Raw genomic sequence first — 21,215 nt, 5'->3', positions numbered from 1 at the left:
CTGACCTTTTCACCCTCTGGTCACAGCCCCACAGGCTCTACATCTTGCCATCTTTTAGTCTGTGCCAGATAGCCCTCCCCAGTTTACAATCCCTTCTCCAGGGTTTGCCAACACTCTGGATTGGGGTAAAGCCCTTCTGGCGTGTTTCCACGGCCCTCTATCCTTGTTCCTTTAATGGTGATCATTAGAGTGTAACCTCCCTGAGCTGCAAAGCAAATCATATTAATTTCAGCACAATGTCTGGCCAACAATAAAGGCTCATTAAATGTCTACAGAGAGCAGGAATGTGTCCAGCAAGTTTGTGCCTGTTTTATAGGACTCTGCTGGCCCTTCCTAAGATGCAGCACAAATACATGAAGTGGGTGGCAGGTGAAGAGCCAAGTGAACAGAAGTTTATTTCTTGGTCTACCATTAACTAAACAAATGCTTTAGAGGAGGACAGGAAAACTAAAATTTTAAAAGTCCCCCAAACTAACACAAAGAATAATTTATATTTTATAACATTTTCTTAATAATTTATTAATGTTTTTATAACATACTATTATTCATATGTATAATTTCTTGATCAAGATCTAACTTATATAAAATATGAAAATGATAACTTATGTACTTCCATATTACTTTCACATTAAAAATAGAAACAAGGCATTGTAAAACTTATGCAGTTTATCATGGCATATAGGAAAGTATTCAAAATGTGCAAGGTCTATATTCAAGTGTCCTGTAAGCTACTTATAAGCTGTATGATTTGGAAGAGGTTCCCTAGATGGCTGAATGTATCTCCTATTGTACCTGGCACATAGTCAGTACTGAATTGTTCCCCTGACTTTTGGTTTTAAAGAAATCTGAGAATACAGAGCTTCATTAAGACACAACGTTTCCTTCTGCTTTTGAAATAAAAGGGAGACATTAGGGGGCGCCTGGGTGGCTCAGTCGTTAAGTGGCTGCCTTCAGCTCAGGGCATGATCCCGGCGTTCTGGGATCGAGCCCCACATCGGGCTCCTCCGCTGGGAGCCTGCTTCTTCCTCTCCCACTCCCCCTGCTTGTGTTCCCTCTCTCGCTGGCTGTCTCTCTCTGTCAAATAAATAAATAAAATCTTTAAAAAAATAAAAGGGAGACATTAATTTCTTGATTCGGTTTCACTTGAATAAAACAGCTACTTTTTTTTTTTTTAAAGATTTTATTTATTTATTCGACAGAGATAGAGACAGCCAGCGAGAGAGGGAACACAAGCAGGGGGAGTGGGAGAGGAAGNNNCTCCCCCTGCTTGTGTTCCCTCTCTCGCTGGCTGTCTCTCTCTGTCAAATAAATAAATAAAATCTTTAAATAAATAAAAGGGAGACATTAATTTCTTGATTCGGTTTCACTTGAATAAAACAGCTACTTTTTAAAAAAAGATTTATTTATTTGAGAGACAGTGAGAGGGAGAGAGAGAGTATGCCTGTGCGGGGTGGGGGGAGGAGAGAATCTTAAGCAGGCTCCAAGCCCAGCATGGAGCCTGATGCCGGGCTCCATCTCATGACCCTGAGATCATGACCTGAGTGGAAATCAAGCAGGACACTTAACTGACTGAGCCACCCAGGCACCCCAAAACAGCTACCTTTTTTAGCAATAGATAATTCTTTAGTTATGATAATTAACATTACCTTTAAAGAAATGTAATTTTATATCACTGACATGCAGACCTTTTCTCTTCAGCATCTTTTAAAGAAAATAAACTTATATTTTAAATTATTAAACAGATAAGAAACAAACCAGCAACTATGATGCCCCAATGAATCCTGAAAATTTATTATTTGGGAGAATATCAGATATCGATCCTTCATTTTACAGCTCATGATAATAATCAGAAAATATACATTTTGAAATGAAAGTCAAAAAAAGAATAATTACATATAATACATATTACAGATATTTTATTGGTACATAAGCAAAGCAGTACTAAAAGCATATTTATGTGTCCACAGTAGTGAACATGGCAATTTCTGTTTAAAGCTGCAGCAACTCAAATCCTCCTTGGGTCAATAAAGAAAGACAGATCAGAAATATATTTAGGGCTATCACCATGTCTGGCTGTAAACCTATTTTTTAATCTTTCCCTCCCCCCATATATATGTATATACTTTATTGCCTTTATATTTCTGCTGGTTTAATATAATTAGTATACTAAATAGTTATCTGCATTTATTTGGTTTCTAAAAATATATAAAATGCATTGGAATAGAGCTCCTGCAGCTTTCAAGCAGTCAGTGTCCTGGCGTCGAAAGCTTATTCTGGAAATGTAAAGCAGCAATACTGAATAAATAGTGATTGTTTTGTCTTCTCCACACAGCTGATGGCCTTTACCCAAAACTTAAAAATACTGTAGCAAATAGTATAAACATGCAAAAAATGGACATAATATAAAAGTAATACTTATGAGCTAAATTGTAATACAATATAGATTAATAAAGACAACTGTAGGTAGAAGAGGGATGGGAACACAGCATTGTTATATACATATAAATTAAGGCCCAATTTTTCAAAGGCAATGCACACAGGGAAATGCCCATTTGCCCACATCCTTTGCACACCTGAAATCGAGAGTTTTTGCCGTTTCCCTATCATTTCCTCAATCCATTATTATAGTTCTAACTTGGAGAGATGTTCACAGAAATGACTTTAAATGAAGTTTCTTTACTCAAAAGACCATTTTTCTCTTATTCACAAAGAAAATGTCCAGGTACAAAATTTATTTATGCTCTGGAAGCAAGTGCTTTGTTTTTCTTAAACACTAATTAATAATCACATTTCACACCATAAATTCTGTATTCTTGCTGTTTTAGCTCAAGTTTATGATTAATTTGAACTATGGGAATTGATGATTACTTCAGAGATGACTGAGGGAATTAAATGGGTAATTCCTATTAATACTAACCAAAGTCTCACATATAAATTCCTTGTGCATTAGGACAAAAATCATGCTAATTTAACCAAAATATCTCATTAAAAAAAAAAAAAGGACTGAGGCAACCCACTATGGATCATTCTCTGAGGATGCTAGACACTCAAAAGGGTCAAATATACCAATGTTATTTCAAATCATTCCTTAGTAAGAAAAAAAATTATCTTCCAATGTATTTAATACTTAAAGGAAATCATAATGAAACAACTTGCAGTATAATAATAAAACCCCTTACAATCTAGTTTAGTATTTAGACTTGAATATTCCCCCAGATGCAAAATTTTATATTTGGTATTTTTGTATATCATTGCCTGCTATCGTCCCCTTCCCCCCAAAATGTATTCAAAAGACGTGGCACTTAATGTAACTCCTCTGTGTTCACAATAGATAAAAATGATCAGGAATAGACTATATTATTTTTAAGATATTCTAGGGGAAAAGAGTTTTCTTCTATTTTAAAAAGACTTAGAAAATATTTCTTAGAGATGTTCTTTCAGAAGTAATATAACTGATTAAAAAGTATAGCTGCTCAATATATTTATCAAATTCACATTTATATATTCTTCTCATCTAGGAAATAGTACTTCTATCTGTAATTAGGTCCATAAAGATTATTTGGCATTTGAAAATTCAGACGAAGTTGTCACAATGCTGCCAGTCTTAAAGTTATTAGGTTAATGCTGATAATAATTTACAATAATTCAGTTGGACATTGACTTTGTGTTTTTGATGGCATACCAAGGCATCTTTGCAATTAAAAATTGCAAAGTTTAATATATCTTCAGTTTAACATTTTGTTTTAAATAGAATGTGATCAATTTATAAAAATGTTTTTCTTTGTGAATAAGATCTTAATTTCTCTGAACAACAATAACAAAATGACTCTTGGTATAGGATGGAACCCTTTAAAAATAAGGCATATATTGGGCATACATAAATCATTACTGTCACAAAATTTACAAAGTATCTTGATTTTTTTAATTCTAATTTTTAAATATGTGTAGATATGAAATAATTATCATAAATTGAGAACAAATTCATATAAGTTGTGATTATGTAGGTAAGAATAAATTATTTCTCAAGTTATTTGCAAAATAGTATAATGGCAAGGTCAATTTGGTAACTCCAAGAACCCAAAGAAAATAATATTTTTAGTTGAGGTCTGCCATTTAGCTGGACTAGAAAAGGCAACTCTGCATTATTACATTCAGTTCTCTAGAAGCTTCTATATATTTTCATAGCCATTCTTAAAAATTTTCACTGGAAACCTAAATGCAGCATTCTCAGCATTCATTTAAACCAAAATAAGTCAAATGTGTTAAAACATCCAAAGTTGCCCTCATGCATAAGATATAACTTACATCTTTTTATTGTAACCATGGCATTAATATACTAATCAACTTTTACTTTGTTGCATGTAAGTAATACAGAGAATATATTTTCCTCAGAATTAAAAACTACTTTAAATTTCAGATTAAAGTCTTAATTATATTGTACCAAATTTTGATCAGAGGGAATGTTAAAAATGGCAAAATGGTATCTGACCACATCCATCCAGATACTACTTGTGAATCTTAGTTAAGTCACTACTCATGGGAGAGGTGTTGACTGATTTTTGGTTTTATAAATAAACAAGAAAATATAGGTATAATTGGGAGACTCATGCCCTGTAAAAGCCAAGCTCAAAAACGGAAAAAAAAAAAAAAAAAGAATTTAACTTTATTTCCTTTGTAAAAAATACCTAACTCCAACGTACTTTCTATCTAAGTGATCGGAGAAACAGCAATAATCCATAAAGTACAGAGTGAATTATGTGCAAGCAATAACTTACCCATGGGTGCTTACACCAACAGACTACACGTACGAAATGGGTTATTTTAAAAATATATCACTTAAAGGAACCTTTCTGAAGTAGATCAACCAGATATCTATAACTTATGTATTATGGCAACTCTGAGGATCCATGAGATTAAAATGACTAAAGCAGGGCAGAAACAAAACACACCATGTATCAGGAAACCCCATGCCTGTTTGGACAGATATTCAACAGTTACATTCTTGTTTAAAGTGTCTGAAGTACTGTAGTACTTTAAACATAAAATTTACCTCGTGAAAATATTTCTCTTCTGGTATGTGGTCATTCGTATACTGGAAACATTGTAAAGAGAAGATCCAAGTCCAGATTAAAACTAAAACCTGAATTATTTCACCTAATGAAGCAATGGCTGGGACAGGTACACAAAATAAATCCAAGTGGGTTCCTCTGGAGTAGTTTTGATGGTGGAGCACCACATGACACTTGTGTAGCTATAGATCGGCAACGTACGGAGTCTGGCAACATGCACACACAGTCATAATCACACAATATATAAGGTAATTCAGTCACAGGAGCAGTATTCATAAAAAATATTAAAACATCAACATTCACCCATTAATCGATTATATGGAATAAATTAAACTAAGCCAGTCGCATACTTCTCTTCGCTCTTAAGTCATGGTTTTATTTATGTATACACACAGTATAATACTTTCCTAACGTTCTCAAAATGCTACAAATAAAAATGAAGGCTTTGCATTACAGCTGCTGGACAAAAACGTCAACACTGTCGATGTGTGAAAACACAGTTTCTTTGTTCTTTAGCATCAGTGCACAGGGTATGGCTCCAAGTGGTATGCAATTTAGGACAGAAAAAAGATACGGTGGCTTGTGAAATAGATCCTCTGTTCATCATTGGCACAAATCAAAGAAGGAATTTGTACTGTCCTTGGTACCTTTATTGGGTCTCTCCCCTAAAGACAGATAATGTTATACATATATGCCTTCAGGATTAAAACCAGATGAGATAGGATTCTGTAGAATACGAAGATTACTGGGGAGCTGCCGAGATGAACCAGGCCGCTTCAGGGACCCGGACTGGAATGGTGCCTCTACACAGAAAACAAAGAAAGCCATTTGGTATAATCAGCAACTTGAAGTAGTCAGCAACATGAAAAATTAGAACTTTGCCTAATTCTTCTTGACCCTCTCTGTTGATAAAAACAGTTTTCAGTGATTTCAACATCTTTTTAAAAAGGTGAGCATTTTCCTTCTCTTTCTTGGTTGTTCAGACGATATGCATCTTTTAAATACCAGCACAGATTAACAATAAAGATTTTTAAGAGAGGAAGAAGGGGCATTAGGAACAGAAGCTAATAAAACTCAACAGACGATGACTCACACATAGGGAAAAGGTGTCTTAAAGAAGCAGTTTAAAACAAACGATATAAGAGTTGGTGATTACATGCCCACCTAAGTAAATCAACAACCTAGATGTTACTGACTTTCCCCAGAAGCAGGAAGTACATCAATTTTTTTTAAGTGACCCAAGCTTTGAACAGCAGGATAACATTTTAACTGAATACAAGTAGTTTATCCAAAGTTAACCAGTGAGACTAAAGTAAAGAGAGCAGAGTTCTCAACACCTTACCCCTTTCTACGTCTGCGTGTGAGGTCTCTACTTCAATGGGCTCCGCTGGCAGAACGGTAACTTTTGTCCCTGTCTGTTGGATAAACTGCTGGAGATTGACTTGCCGCAGCTCTTTAGTCAACTGCTCCAGTTCTTGTTCTTTGTCCTAGATGGAAGTTAGAATTTGTCTTTTTATTTGAAGCTTCACTCTTGGCCAGCTACAGACATCCCGGTGATAGCCCGTCTGCTACGGGGGCTGGACGTGCGATACACGCTTTCACAAGAATGTCTTTAACAAACTTGGTTAATACTGATACAGTGGGCTAAAAAGAGGTCATTTTTGCTCTGGGGCCCAGGCCAAAAAATAAGCAAATAAAGGACACCAGCTTCTTCAGTCCGTTCTCTTAAACACGATGCTTTCCTCTGTTAGGAATACACTATGCATCTGATGAAATAAATCTATGTCTATAAACTTTTATCAATAAAATACTATTTGCCATCCATACCAGTGTTTACAGCAATCTTGCTATAAGCTGTTCACAATTGAATTTCCCTATTGACTTCATAACTGACTGCAAAAGTTATAGTCATTTGGTCCACGAGATTCAGAGAAGTTCTTGTTTTTGGTAAACTGTTTACGTTTTCATGAGATTCATTATTGATATATATTAGAACTTGAGGAAAGCAAGATTCCTACAAGATTTTCACTGTGGGGTTCTTAAATCCTTGGCAAAGACAGGTCTGAGAACTGAATATCCTTAAAGAAAGGAGATCAAGTTTGGAGAGCTAGAAAGCTCAAAAAGCAAGGAGAGGCATTCTATGATTCGAATGGCTGTTCTTTCACTCCTTTACTGCACTAGAAGAAAAAGTGGCAAGGCCTCACCCAGGTTGAGTGTGTCTGAAGACGGGTAGGGGTAGCGAAGAGATACCAGAAATGAGTGCTTGTTTCCTCCACTTGCCTTGAGTGTAGGGGGCACTTGGAGATATGTTAGTTTGATTATGAGATACTTTCCAATGGGTAGTGAGATTTACTAGCAATGACTGTCATAGATTAGTGTTTCCTGTAAACAAAACCAAAGGCAACACAACTTCCAACTGTATCCTTTTTAAGGGTCAAAATGAATCCAAATAGCATAATACTGACAAATCAGAGGTTAACAACCTTCTACTGCATGAGAAATTCTGATTTTCAAAATTTGGTGGTAGTTTAACCTCTTGACTATAGTTAGAGGCAGAGAACAGAAATCACGCAAGTTCTTCTTGAAACCTCAGCTTTCTCTGCTTGTAAAACTGCTCATATTCTAAATTAACTCTACTCAAACTTCCATGGGTACTGGTATAATCTGGAGATCTTACTACAATATAGATTCTGAATTTTTAACAAGTGTGCCTGAACTACATGGCTCACTCTTTGAATAGCAAGCCTCCAGCACTGACCAATACAGCAACCACTATCGAGCCCTTGAAATGTGGCCAAATATAATCAAATCCAGAAATTTATTTGGTATTTTAAAATTTATTTAATATTAATATTTAATACTTCAAATATTATTTATATGTAGTATGTTAAAATATTATTCATATTTAATATCTCTTTGCAACTCCCCTAACATCCACACATTCTTTTCAAGAATGGGTAGCTGAGAAATGTAAGTTGAGTGATCAGGATCTAATGGCAAAATATAATTTTCTTGTATGTGAACCAGAGAGGGAAACTTTGTGCCCCTCTCCTCAGGAAAGCAAAGGAAAGTAAGTAATGTGGAGAAAAGAAGGGGACTATTTACATCTCAGGAAAGATGGGGTGAGCAACAATGGAGAAGTTATGGATAAGCAGTCACCTAGCCACACAATCCTTGGTAAACCAATCTGCGGTAATCTCTTTTGGCTTTGGTTTCCTTATCTCCAAAAGGAAAGAAGGTCAGATTCACTATCTCATCATTAGTGTCCATGCCAGCTTTGAGATTCTATTCTCTGTGTCCAATTACCTAATGTTACAATTGCCACAGTAAGACACCTCTTTCTGTGGAGCCAGGTAAGTGTGGCTTTAGCTCTCATCTTTGTTTTGTTTTCACATCTTAGCTTTGTCATAAGTCACAGAGATTCTAAGAAACTTATAAACCAAACTAGGTTTCTAATTTTAAATGTAAGAGAAAATGGACAGTCATTAAAGAAAATGCCAAGAATATATTAATTCTTTTAAACAGATGAAACATTCTTTTTGTAGAAATGTTCTTACCTGTAATCGTTTGGTGGCTTGTCCAAGAGATCTTTCTACAGCTTTAATGCCATTTTCCAGCCTCAGACTCTGTTGGCCTTGAATGTCAATTTCTCCTTTGACCTTACCAATCTTTCCTTTAACCTCTTCTTCATTGACTTGTGCCTCCTGAACTTCCCGTTGTAATTTTTCTGCTTCAAGACCGCTTTCCATAGTCTGGATCTGAGCCAAATAGTCCTTTAATTTACTCTCACATTCTGTTATTTTCTGTCTTATTTCTTGAAGTTGATCCTTCAGCTGTTTTTCATTTTCCTGTTCAATCTGCAATTCATTTTCCCAAAATTCTTCCTCTTCAATTTCAACATCATTTCTTTTGATCTTTTGCTCCAGGCGGACAATTTCCTCTTCAAGGTTAGAATTATATTTTTGCTCCCAAAATTGTATTTCTATTTCATTTGATTCTAGCTCTTTCTCAATGGATTGAAGCTTCTCCGTCTGCAGCCGGATCAGCTTCTTTAATTCATCTGCTGTTGTTTTGCAGTTATTCAGCACCTTTTGCTTAAATTCAGTTTCTTTACCCTTTCCAAAAATGTCCATTAATCCTTTGGCACCTCCTGTAAATGTTAATGATTTCCTTTTAGGTTCTCTCCTTTTGATTGATTTGTCAATCTGAGGCCTCAGTTTAGCCAGGGGGGGCAAACTCTGCCTATATAAAGTTCTCTCCGGAATTCGAGCCACACTGTCTGAAGTGGGTCGCTCACTGAGAGATGGCCCCGTTCGACGTAAAATTAGCTGTACATCACTAGCATACTGCCCCCATTTGTTTAAGGATATAATAGGATTTTCATGAGGTGCTAAGTGTCTTTCAGTATCTCTCCATTTTTCTATAAGAGTGTACCTTCCGGTTCGACCTAGATAAAAAGGATAAGAATAAATTGTCAAAGTGGAATATGCAATAGCTAAAATAATTCAACAGAGGACACTATTTGATAACTGTGTCGTCTTGATTAGCATCCAAGTCCAGTCCATGCTGCCTTTAAAACTTCTCTTGAAGACAAAAACAAAACCCCCAAACCAAACCAAAAAACAAATTCTCTTGAAGATATGTTAACAGCATAAAATCATGGGATGTGAATTAAATATACTCTTCTGACTTGCTTAAAAATTCAACTTTATACTTTAAACCTCAGTGAGACTCTTACATTCTTGTCAAATGCCTGATTGCCTAGATTTTCTTGTTTGGGGCGAGACCTCCAGCTAAAGCAAGACACCAAGATGCCCCACTGGAAGTCGTGAGGGCCTGGTCCCAGGAACTAGGTAGAACTTCAAAACTTGACTATATTTCCACTTTGTGAATCCCTCTTCTTTCTCTGCACATTAGAACTTGGGAAGGTTGGAGGCCCCACTTTCCTCCTGAAGGGAGGTATGGAGCCAGTGGACAACATGCTACTCAGCTCACAGGTGGCTGTACACGTCTCTCCTCTGTCTCTGCATGAGGGCTTGGCCAACTCACAGCTCACACAGCTGGTAGCTTTCTGCACACCTGTGGCAAATAAAAATCACCTCAGTGAAAACGACACTTCAACATAATTTTGTATAAAAATAGGGGCCTGAAGAGAAGTCTTCTAGTTTTGGTAGTTGTAACTCCAAAGATTCTTGTTAAAAAAATTTAAAAGGCAAAAATATTAAAAAAACCAAACACAATAAAATCATATTTAAGTAAAAGTTACACTGAGCCTAACTGGTAATTACAGAAGATCAAGTTTCAGAAAACAGTATAGTATCATAACCTTGAACACACTTCCTGAATATTTCCATTTAAAGTGGGTGGGTCAGATGTATTATATTTTGTTAGAGGTGTCCACTAGACGCCTGAAATTAATATAAATGTTACACGTCAATTATATCTCAATAAAAATTATCCATTACTACTTAACATTATTACAAGGAAGAAAATACTGATCCTGTCATCTTGCAATTATAGCACTGGTATATACAGCTATTGATTTATCCTCTTTTTCAATTTCATGAGCTTCTGAACCAATAGTAGTTATCTTCTCAGTTATTAGGGTCAATAAATGGAGGTCTGGATACATCTATGTGTGAATATCTGTGTATAAAATTCAGAAGTAGCACATTAAGAGTGATATTGTTCTAAACATAGGCATCTGTTCTCCTTAACGGAAACTGAATCTTGGGTACAGCTAAAAAGTTGCAGCCTGCAAGGCAAACAGACTGGAGTTTTAATCCCAGGTTTTAATTACCTACTGGATAAATAGTGTAAGTTCACTTCTAAAACGGAGATACTAGGAATACCTCACAGGTTCTGAGAGACAGAGTCAGGCATAATAAGCACCCACCACATCGTCTGGCCCATGGCAGGTATTCGATCAATACCCAGCAGCTACTATTAATGTAAAGTAGTTGTTATTTACACAACAAAAGGGGTGACCAGAGACCTCTTAAAAATGACGTGACATGACAATAAGCTGACTTAAAAAAAAATCCTTAAGCAACTTTTGACAACTCCCAACAAGATAAAGTTGAAAAGAGCAAAGGCTCTGCAGTTGGAAGGCCTGTGGGCAAGTTCGGCTCCCCCAGCTATTTAAATGATTTGCGCAACTTACTAAACTTCTTTTGTCTTCAGTTTCCTCATTTATAGGGTGAGAACAGCATTTTCTTACGGACAGTGTTGTTGCGAGAGTCAAGTGAGATGTAAAGTATAAAAATGTTTTCTAAAATTGAGCAGTTCTATACAAATGTTAGTTGTTACTATTGTCAAAATATCCGGGCAAATGAAGGGAATGAAGAAGAAATCCTTACTACAGTGGACTGGCTTCGTGGAATAAAAAATGTTTCTAGTTATTTTCAGGTTAAAAATTACTGCAATTACTCCAAGAAAAGCCACATGACAAATCTGCAAGGTTAAAACTGTTGCATGTGTACACCCTGCTTCAAAGATCACAGTACTTTGTGTTCTTGGCTTTGCTGCCCATCAACTACTTTTAGAATCTCACTCTTCTCTGGAGCTCTGTGTCCTCATCAGTAATGTGAGGGGTTGGAATAGATCAGCAGAGCCCTCTCTAATTCTCTACCAGGCCAATGAAGCATCTTGAAGAAGAAAATGGAATCATTACAGTATACAAGTTATAGTAACAATTTTAAAGACCCTAATTTAGCCATAATTAAATAGGAAGCTGATTTTTCCAATGCTTAATGGTACCACTGCCCTATGAGAATGTCTTAGTAGAAGATTATTTAGAATTGCTTTTACTGCCAGTTTTCCCTTTTTGTTAAATAACGCATATTTAGTGCAATTAGGCAAAAAGAAAAAAGATTCTATCCAGCAATATAAAAAAAGCTTTTATGAAAGGAAATGAATTAATAGCTTTGATTTTATTATAAAAATTAGGTTTTAGATAGGTTATGTAAAAGTTAAATCCCATAATCATTATTTTTAATACCATACTTGGCAAGGCCCTAAAGATCCTATTTCATTTGGATAGATTCAAATTCCTCCTGCAAAACTCCTTTCAAAGCATTTTATTAAATGGATACATTTAGTTGTACCTTGCACACTATCTTGATGTACCCCCAGAACTTATAAAAAGGGATATCTATCTACCTACCTGCCTACTTACCTATCTATAGCATTTGTAGTTTAGGTTGTTTTGATTATCTAGAAATGTATGCCACAATAAGTAATGGTAAATAAATAAAATACTGACTATACTTTCAAATAGTGGAAGCAATTGAGTGTAGTCCCAAGGATAATTAACTTCGTATAATAAGGAAAATGACATAAAGAGACTTTAATGCATTAGTGGAATCTCATTGGATGACTGACATAAATTAAAAGGAAATAGGATAACAGATTACTCTTACTTACTTTAAAGCAGAATAGTTTGTATAACTCTGCAGTAATATCAAGTTTTTAAAAATATACACCAAATCTCAAATATTCAAATATGGGTCACCCAAAAACATTATGCCCTTATTTCAACTACTCTTTCAGTAGTGCAACCATTTTCTTTTTAACAATTTTAGGAAATTTCCTAGAGCCAAAGACAAAATCATGATTTAAAAGTCACATCTTGTTATTTATTCAACAAATATATTTTGAACACCAAACATCTGCCAGAAATAGTGTCAGGCCCTGGGGATTCTATTAAACACCTTGATCATCAATCCTTTTTTATAAGATTTAGTTTTAACTGACATTTGGTTTTTTCTTCAGTTTCAAATCCTTCTTACCCCAAAGATGGATACAGTACATGATTCAAAAGACATGATAGAGAGTTGACATTAATCTCTTATGAATTTAATGTTAATATACCCTCCTGCTTCTGGACATATTAGGAGTAATGTCAGTAACAGCTTATTCTTAATCATGAATAATCTATCCAACCCCACTGAGCTTTTCCAATAACAGATACTTTGTTCCTTGAGCTATATAAACATTTTGGATTCTTACAGACTCTAGTGAACATAGCTGATCTTTCTCATAATGACTTAGAATTCTTACAAGGAATATTGATCTCTGTAACAGAAATTACACTGTACCATTTTATAGTCTGTTAAATGCTTTAGATACTTACATATATATAGATCAAAATATATATAAAATATATAAAAATATATGTAATATATATGTAATCCTAATTGGTTTTATGAGATAAGCAGTATAGATATTATGATCCTCAACTTACCAGTGAAGAAATGAAAGCTTAAAGAATTTAAAGCAATCTTCCAATCACATACAACTATCCTGCAAATTTATCAATGAATTTTCTACAGGTCCAGAGTGTAGCTATTAAGATAACTTTAACCATGGAGTGTTTATTTCATGATGACAGTGATATAATGTAAATATGTCTGAGTATAACTTATCAGCCAGCTGTGCACAACTCACAGCTAAATCATTCACAGTATATTTTCCCAATGTGTTGATGAGATGATAATGTAATCACAGAATTACTGCACATTAATTTAGGAACTATTTAGGATTATATGATAAGCTTACTACTATTGAAAAAATAATGAAAACATAAAATTTATTGATTTCATAATGATTAACATTTATTATATCTATGTTTGTTAGGCACTATGTTACTTATTTTGCATAAATACTATTAATCAAAATAACAGCTAACACTTATCACTATACACCAGTAAGATTTGGGGGATATTTTGTTAATGTAGCATAATCTAACCCATCCTGACTGATGTGCTATGAATTACATGTCTTGACAGTCATTAAAATAATCTTTTTATGAATGTAGAAAATCTAGAAAGTACTTAAAATTATGAATGAAGACACTATTGTTATAAATATCAAAACTGTAAAAGATGATCTTGACTATAAAAAAGTAGTAAATTTTATTATTAAGGGTTTTTATTTCTTTTTTCAATATAATTCAATCAATAACTGTATTTGCTAACAGATGCCCATTGAGATTTTAGGGAGTATAACCAACAGAGTATAACAGTAGTTAAGAGCATGGTTCTTTTTTTTTTTTATTTTTTTATTTTTTAAAGATTTTATTTATTTATTCGACAGAGATAGAGGCAGCCAGCGAGAGAGGGAACACACAGGGGGAGTGGGAGAGGAAGAAGCAGGCTCCCAGCAGAGGAGCCTGATGTGGGGCTCGATCCCACAACGCCAGGATCACGCCCTGAGCCGAAGGCAGACGCCCAACCGCTATGCCACCCAGGCGCCCCAAGAGCATGGTTCTTGAGTCAGTCTACTGGTTTGGATCCTAGTATCCTCCTTACTAGCTACAGGAGTCTGGGCAAGTTATCTGATATCTCTGGGCCTTAGTTTGATCATCTATAAAGTAGAGATAATAACCGTGCTTTCCTCATAAGACTGTTATGAGGATTAAGTGATGTGGAAAATTTAATTCACAATCCAGTAAACGCAAAATGAGACTTTAAAACTATCAAGAATTATGGAGTGTGAAATCTTTTTTTTAAGCTCATCTAGAAGTACATAAAAAGCACTGCTTATAGTGATTACTCTTAGGAGGTAGGGTCATTTTTTTCTGCTTTTTTTCCTAAATTTCAAAACAGTCTACAATGAATAGTATTACTTTTTTAAACAGATAGAAAATTGATAAATTTGTAAATTTCTAAAATCGATAATTTATGCATGAAATTAAGTGTTAAATATGGCAATATAAAATATTATTTTTCTTATTTTCTAAGATCATATCTTAGAGATGGATGAAACATTAGGTGGTCACCTAACTCAGCCTGTAATTTATAGAAAAAAAACTTTAAAAATTCATTCATTTATTCACAAATATGTATTGAGTGCCTATTACTTAGGCATCGTTTTAAGCTATGAGAATAGACAATAACAAAACAGTAGTGGGCAATACACAACACATGAATAGGTAAATGTAGGTCTACTGTCCATTATCCAACAGCTTTAAGGCCAGATATGCTGAAAATTCAGAACTTTTTGGATTTCAGAAAGGTAATATAGTGCTATCCTGTAGGTCTGTAATCAAACATATTAAAATGTATAAAGTAAAATGTATCAATGTTCATATCAAATGGAATAAACATAAATTAAAAACAGCCTTATATCAAATCAGAGCAGTTTTTACTACCAAATGAGTTCAAGACATTCCAGTTATGGCTAACAAATGAAGTATGATAAACTTTAGGCTTTCAGAAATGTTTTGATTTGAAAATGCATATGTGGTCTATATACGTGGCCTATATGTAATGTCAGGAGGGGTAAGTGTTTAAGAGAACACTAGGCTATGACAATAAAGAGTATGTGAGTTTATAAGCTTGTGCGTGTGCATGTGTATATGTACATGTGGTCAGGGACATCTTCTGTGAGAAGATGATATTTAAACAGAGATTCCAGGGAATGAATTATGAAGATGTCTGGGTGCAGAGTATTCTCAGCAGAGAAAAGACCAGGTGTAAAGACTGAGGCAGAAATGTCTTTGGTGTGTATAAGAAGGGACAATCAAAAGTAAGTGGTACAAAATGAGGTCAGATTGGTAAGGGGGATAAAGCATGGATTCATTAGGGTCCTGAAGACCACTGTATGGACTTTGGAATTTTCTGAGTAAGAAACCACTGTGGATGGGGCGGGGTGAGGGTTTTAGCAGAGGAGTGATATGATGCATATTTTAAAAGTATTACTTTAAAGATGTGGTGTATACACAAACATAGATACACACATGCAATGGAATATTACTCAGCCATAAACAAGAATGAAATCTTGCCATTTGCAATGACGTGGATGGAACTAAAGAGTATTATGGAAAGCAAAGTCTGTCAGAGAGAGACAAATACTATACAATTTCACTCATGTGGAATTCAAGAAATAAAACAAATGAGCATAGGGGGGAAAAAAAGAAAGAGAGAGAGAGGGAAACCAAGAAACAGACTCTTAACTATAGAGAGCAAACTGATGGTTACCAGAGGGGAGGCGGGTGGGGGATGGGGACTAGGTGATGGGGAGTAAGAAGTGCACCTGGTGTTGCATGTAAGTGATGAGTCACTAAATGAAACTAATATTACACTGTATGTTAACTAACTGGAATTTAAATAAAAACTTTTAAAAAAGTATTAACTTTAAAAGACATTTGTTGAGAATAGGCTGGAGGGACCAAGATGATGCAGGGAGATGAGCTGGAAGGCTACTGCAAAAATCTAAGTGAGAAATGATGGTGGTTAACAGTGGCTGTGAAGAGAAACCAGATTCTGCATATGTATACTGAAGGTAGTACAGACAGGATTTGTTGACGGAATGGTTGTGAGAAACTAGAAAGAGAAAAGAATCAAAGATCACACAAAAGTTTTAGATCTAATCAATTAAAAGAAAAGGGTTTTCATTTGCTGAGATAAGGAGAAGGAAGAAATTTGAGGGTGAGCAGTAGCTGAAATACAGAGGTTGGGTTCTGACATTTTAAGTCTGAGATACCAGTTAGTCATCTTCTAGAACTGTTTACTACAATACCGACTAACCACTAGCCACATCTAAATTAATTAATTAATTTTAATTAAAAATTCATTTCCTCAGTTATATGAGCCACATTTCAAGTACTCACATTTCAAGTACTCAGTTGCTGCATGTGGCTGGTGGTTACTATACTGGACAGATAGAGACCATTACTATCCTTGCAGAGAGTTCTACTGGACAGCACTGTTTTAGAAACTATGTTTTATTGAATACTTACTTTAGGCAAAGCAATGGTGTAAGGATACACAAGGATAAACAAGGAGGACCCTTATGTTAGAGGAACTTCCAGAAAGAAGAAACAAGTATTAAATAAACTATAATTCAGTATAAAATGTGCTTGTTTGAAAACTGATTTTTGGTGCGCCTGGGTGGTTTAGTCGGTTAAGCGTCTGCCTTAGGCTCAGGTCTGGGATCGAGCCCCATGGCCAGGGAGCCTGCTTCTCCTTCTTCTTCTGCCTGCCACTCCCCCTGCTTGTGCTCTCTGTCAAATAAATAAATCTTAAAAAAAAAAAAATAGAAAACTGATTTTCTTGGGGCAAACCATATGAAACATGGCTTTTTAGGAACCATATGAAACATGGCTTTTTAGGAACAGTCCGCTCCACCTTGGACCCCAGCCTCGACCAATATGTTTCTATTAAATGCTAACTCTGACCCCAGTTGAAGGTGATATGGGAACAAGATCACAAGAAGTGGGAACAGAGAAAAATTCTGAATCTTCAGTACTTTAAATGGCACCAGGCAACAAAGGAGTATGAATCAGAAAACTTTTCCCTCAGTCTCCTTGATTTCTTCCTTCTCTTTTCCTCTCTAATCTCTAATCTTTTGTTAGCCATACTCTACTTAAGTTCTAAGCTACTTGAGGGCAGAAATACATTCTTTTCATATTTTGGGGATATTGTAAAAGCAAACGCATTTTCTGGACTATAACTTGAAACAGATGAACAGTCAAAGGTTTTCTGTTTCACATACAGATTTGAGAAGCAGTTTGAACTGTGAAATAATGGCATTTCTGGGATAGTTTATGGGAGAACCAACATAAAATACTCGAAATTGGGAATGTGTCAAAAAGCCCAGCATCTACAGTGACCAAACACACAGTGCACTGCAGGGCGGTTTAAACACTTCGTGCCAATTAAAGTGTTTCAATTATGTTTTTATTTTGTTATTTTGTCTCATAATTTGGATGTGTTCTATTTCCACCAACTAAATATAACCTGTCAAGGTAGTCAGAGATCAGCATAGAAAGGGTTTCTTTCCATATTATCAGATACATTCAACATCTTTTTACCAAATTACCGTGTCTTGAGCTATTTTCTAATTTGACTCCATTGATCAGCAGCACCGAGTCAAAAAACGTTCGCTGCCATATATGTTTGCAGATTGCTAACTTACGTAAATATTTTTATATCTCGATGGTTTCCTGAGAGTAATTTTAGCTATCCAGAAAAATCCCTAACAATCCCTAATCAAGAGTATATCTTTGGTGCTTGTACCCCATGTGGCTAATATGTGGATTTAAGCCCACGAAGGTATTTTACAAGTTGCTTTATTGTAATTTTTTTAGAAACATCTGCAGTTTGCTCAATCAATACTCTGCTAATAGGATAAACTTTTACTGTGTTAAGCCACAGGAATTCTGGGGTTGGATGTCACAGCATTAATTTTCCCTAATAAACCCCTTATTATTTCTTACAGTGGAAATAAGGTTAAAATACTATAAAAGTTTCATTTAGTGTTTAAACTTTGAATACCAATAATTCACATTACAAAATAGAGAAATAGTTCAGCATGTATCAGAAGCATATTACATCTGATGCTGAGAATGTCTTACGGCACCAGAGAAGCAAGGACCAACAGTCCTCGGCTGATTGCCAGGTGAATATCTCTCAGGTGAATTCTGAATTCAATGAAGTATTTATGATACAGAAAAAGAGTGGTTTAGCCAAGTTTGGAGTAATATCATAAAATCTCTGTAGGCAAGTTGTCAAAAGTTGTCAACTTTTCAAAAACAGCTCTGGACTGAGTTAACTGACAAAGCAAAAATGGGGGTAGACTCAGTTAAAACTTTTTAGCTTGTTCATAAACAAGTACAGCACACCGTTTAGTCCAGATGGATAAGCACACACCTGGTACATCAGGGCATTTTCCCCTCGAAATTCTATGTAGAAAATGTGGATGCCAGATGGACAGATGCAGCTAACTGCACTCCTCAGCCACCCTGTAAAGAGTACTCATTTTCTTTTAAACCACTGCCCATGGCTTGATTCTCAAATATAACAGGAAAGTTCAATTTGACAATTGCTAATTTTAGTTTTTACTAAGCAGAAAAAAACAAAGACGAATATTTTTATTCAAATAATGTGAGGCTACCCCCCCCCAATTTGTTGTTTCTTCTTATCAGTCATTGAAGTATATTTTAAATCTTCCATTACAGTGGAATGTTATTTTCTTATTTTCTCTTTCTAGTTCCATTGGTTTTACTTTATACACACACACACACACACACACACACACACACATTTAAAGAATTTATTTATTTCAGAGAGAGAGAGAGAGAGAGGCTGCGTGCATGCGCCCAGAGGGAGAATGAAAGGAAGAAGCAGACTACTCCTCCCCAATAGGGAGCCCGATGTGGGACTTGATCCCAGGACCCTGAGATCATGACTGCGAGCCAAAGGTAGATGATTAACCTACTGAGCCACCCAGGTGCCCCAGGTTTACTTTATATATTTGAGGCAATGTAACTTGTTGTATGTAAGTTTACAATCTTTTATCTTCCTTTGAATTAAGCCTTATATATATATGCTAATATAGTAAGTCTCTTCTTTGTAGTCCCCTTTGTCTTAAAGCTATTTTTTAAATATTAATATTCCTAAATGACTATTTTAGTTAGTATATATGTAATTGAGCCTTGAGACAAAACACCTCTTAGTTTTTATGTTTTACCTTTTTCTATCTTTAGTTTTTTATTTATTTTTATTACGAAGTACAGTTGACCTACAATGTTATATCAGTTTCAGGAGTACAACACAGTGATTAACAATTCTATATATTACATAATGCTCACCACAGTAAGTGTAGTTACTATCTGTCACCATACAATGTTCTTAAACTGTTATTGACTACATTTCCTATGTTTTACTTTTCATCACTGTGATTTATTTTATAACTGGAATTTTGTACCTCTTAATCCCCTTTACCTATTTGCCAATCCCCACAACCCCTCCTCTCTGGCAACCACCAGTTTGTTCTTTGCATTTATGAGGCTGTTTCTGTTAGTTTGCTTTGTTTTTCAGTTTCCACATATCAGTGAAATCATTTGGTACTTGTCTTTAACTGTCTGACTTATTCCAATAATACCTTCTAGGTCTATTCATGTTGTTGCAAATGGCAGGATCTCATTCTTTTTTGTGGCTGAGTAATATTCCGTCACACACACACACACACACACACACACACACACACACACACACACCCCTTTATCCACCCAGGTACTGGTGGTTACTTAGGTTGCTCCTATGTCTTGGCTATTATAAATAACGCTGCAGTAAACACAGGGTTCATTTATTTTTTTTCAAATTGGTGCTTTCATTTCTTTGGATAAATACCCAGAAGTAGAATTACTGAATCATATGATACTTCTATTTTTAATTTTTTGAGGAAACTCCATGCTGTTTTCCACAGCTGCTGCACCAATTTACATTCCCACAAACAGTGCACAAGGATTCCCTTGTTTTGCTACATCCTCACGAACACTTGTTACTTCTCGTCTTTTTGATACTAACCATTCTGACTGGTGTGCGGTGATATCTCATTGTAGTTCTGATTTGCATTTCCCTGAGTTCTGACTGCATTTAGTGATGTTGAACATCTTTTTATGTTTCTGTTGGCCATCTGTATATCTTCTTTGGAAAAATGTTTATTCAGGTTCTCTGCCCATTTTTTTTTTTAAAGATTTTTTTATTTATTTATGCGACAGAGACAGAGATAGAGACAGCCAGCGAGAAAGGGAACACAAGCAGGGGGAGTGGGAGAGGAAGAAGCAGGTTCATAGCAGAAGAGCCTGATGTTGGGGCTCGATCCCACAACGCCAGGATCACGCCCTGAGCCGAAGGCAGACTCTTAACCGCTGTGCCACCCAGGCGCCCCACTCTGTCCATTTTTAAAGTAGATTTTCTTTTAGTGGTGAGTTGTAGGTGTTCTTAATATATTTTGTATATTAACCCCTTATCAAATACATCACTTGCAAATATCTTCTCCTATTCAGTAGGTGGTCTATTCATTTTTTTTGATGGTTTCCTTTGCTGTGGAAAAGCTGTCTGTTTGGGTGTAGTCTATACATATATATATTTTTTTCTTTTGTTTTTCTTGCCTGAGGAGACATATGTATAAATATGTTGCTAAGGCCAATGTCCAAAACTCCTTTCAGGAGTTTTATAGTTTCCGGTCTCATATTTAGGTCTTTAATCTACTTTGGGGGGGGCAAAATCCACTTTGAGCTTGTTATTGTGTGTCGTCTAAGAAAGTGGCCCAGTTTGATTTCTTTGCATATAGATGTCCAGTTTTCTCAACACCATTTTTTGAAGAGGCTATCTTTTCTCCATTGTATATTCTTGC

General features: G+C 35.5%; 1 protein-coding gene across 3 annotated transcripts in view; it reads right to left on the bottom strand.

Moving 5' to 3' along the window:
* Window positions 1-1,769: 1,769 nt before the first annotated feature.
* The window catches only part of RASSF8 (Ras association domain family member 8), a 126,134-nt gene continuing 106,688 nt past the window's right edge, over window positions 1,770-21,215 (bottom strand). For all 3 annotated transcript variants that reach the window (XM_034646203.1, XM_034646205.1, XM_034646204.1), the window contains 3 exons: window positions 8,627-9,516; window positions 6,412-6,556; window positions 1,770-5,872 (listed from right to left, as the gene is read on the bottom strand). In XM_034646203.1, coding sequence (XP_034502094.1) covers window positions 5,751-5,872; window positions 6,412-6,556; window positions 8,627-9,516 — 1,157 coding nt within the window. In that variant the 3' untranslated portion in view covers window positions 1,770-5,750. The remainder of the gene's footprint in view (window positions 5,873-6,411; window positions 6,557-8,626; window positions 9,517-21,215) is intronic.

The sequence above is a fragment of the Ailuropoda melanoleuca genome, chromosome 16 (genome assembly GCF_002007445.2).
Source record: "Ailuropoda melanoleuca isolate Jingjing chromosome 16, ASM200744v2, whole genome shotgun sequence".
NCBI lineage: Eukaryota > Metazoa > Chordata > Mammalia > Carnivora > Ursidae > Ailuropoda > Ailuropoda melanoleuca.
This window is presented reverse-complemented; position numbering and strand designations above follow the sequence as displayed.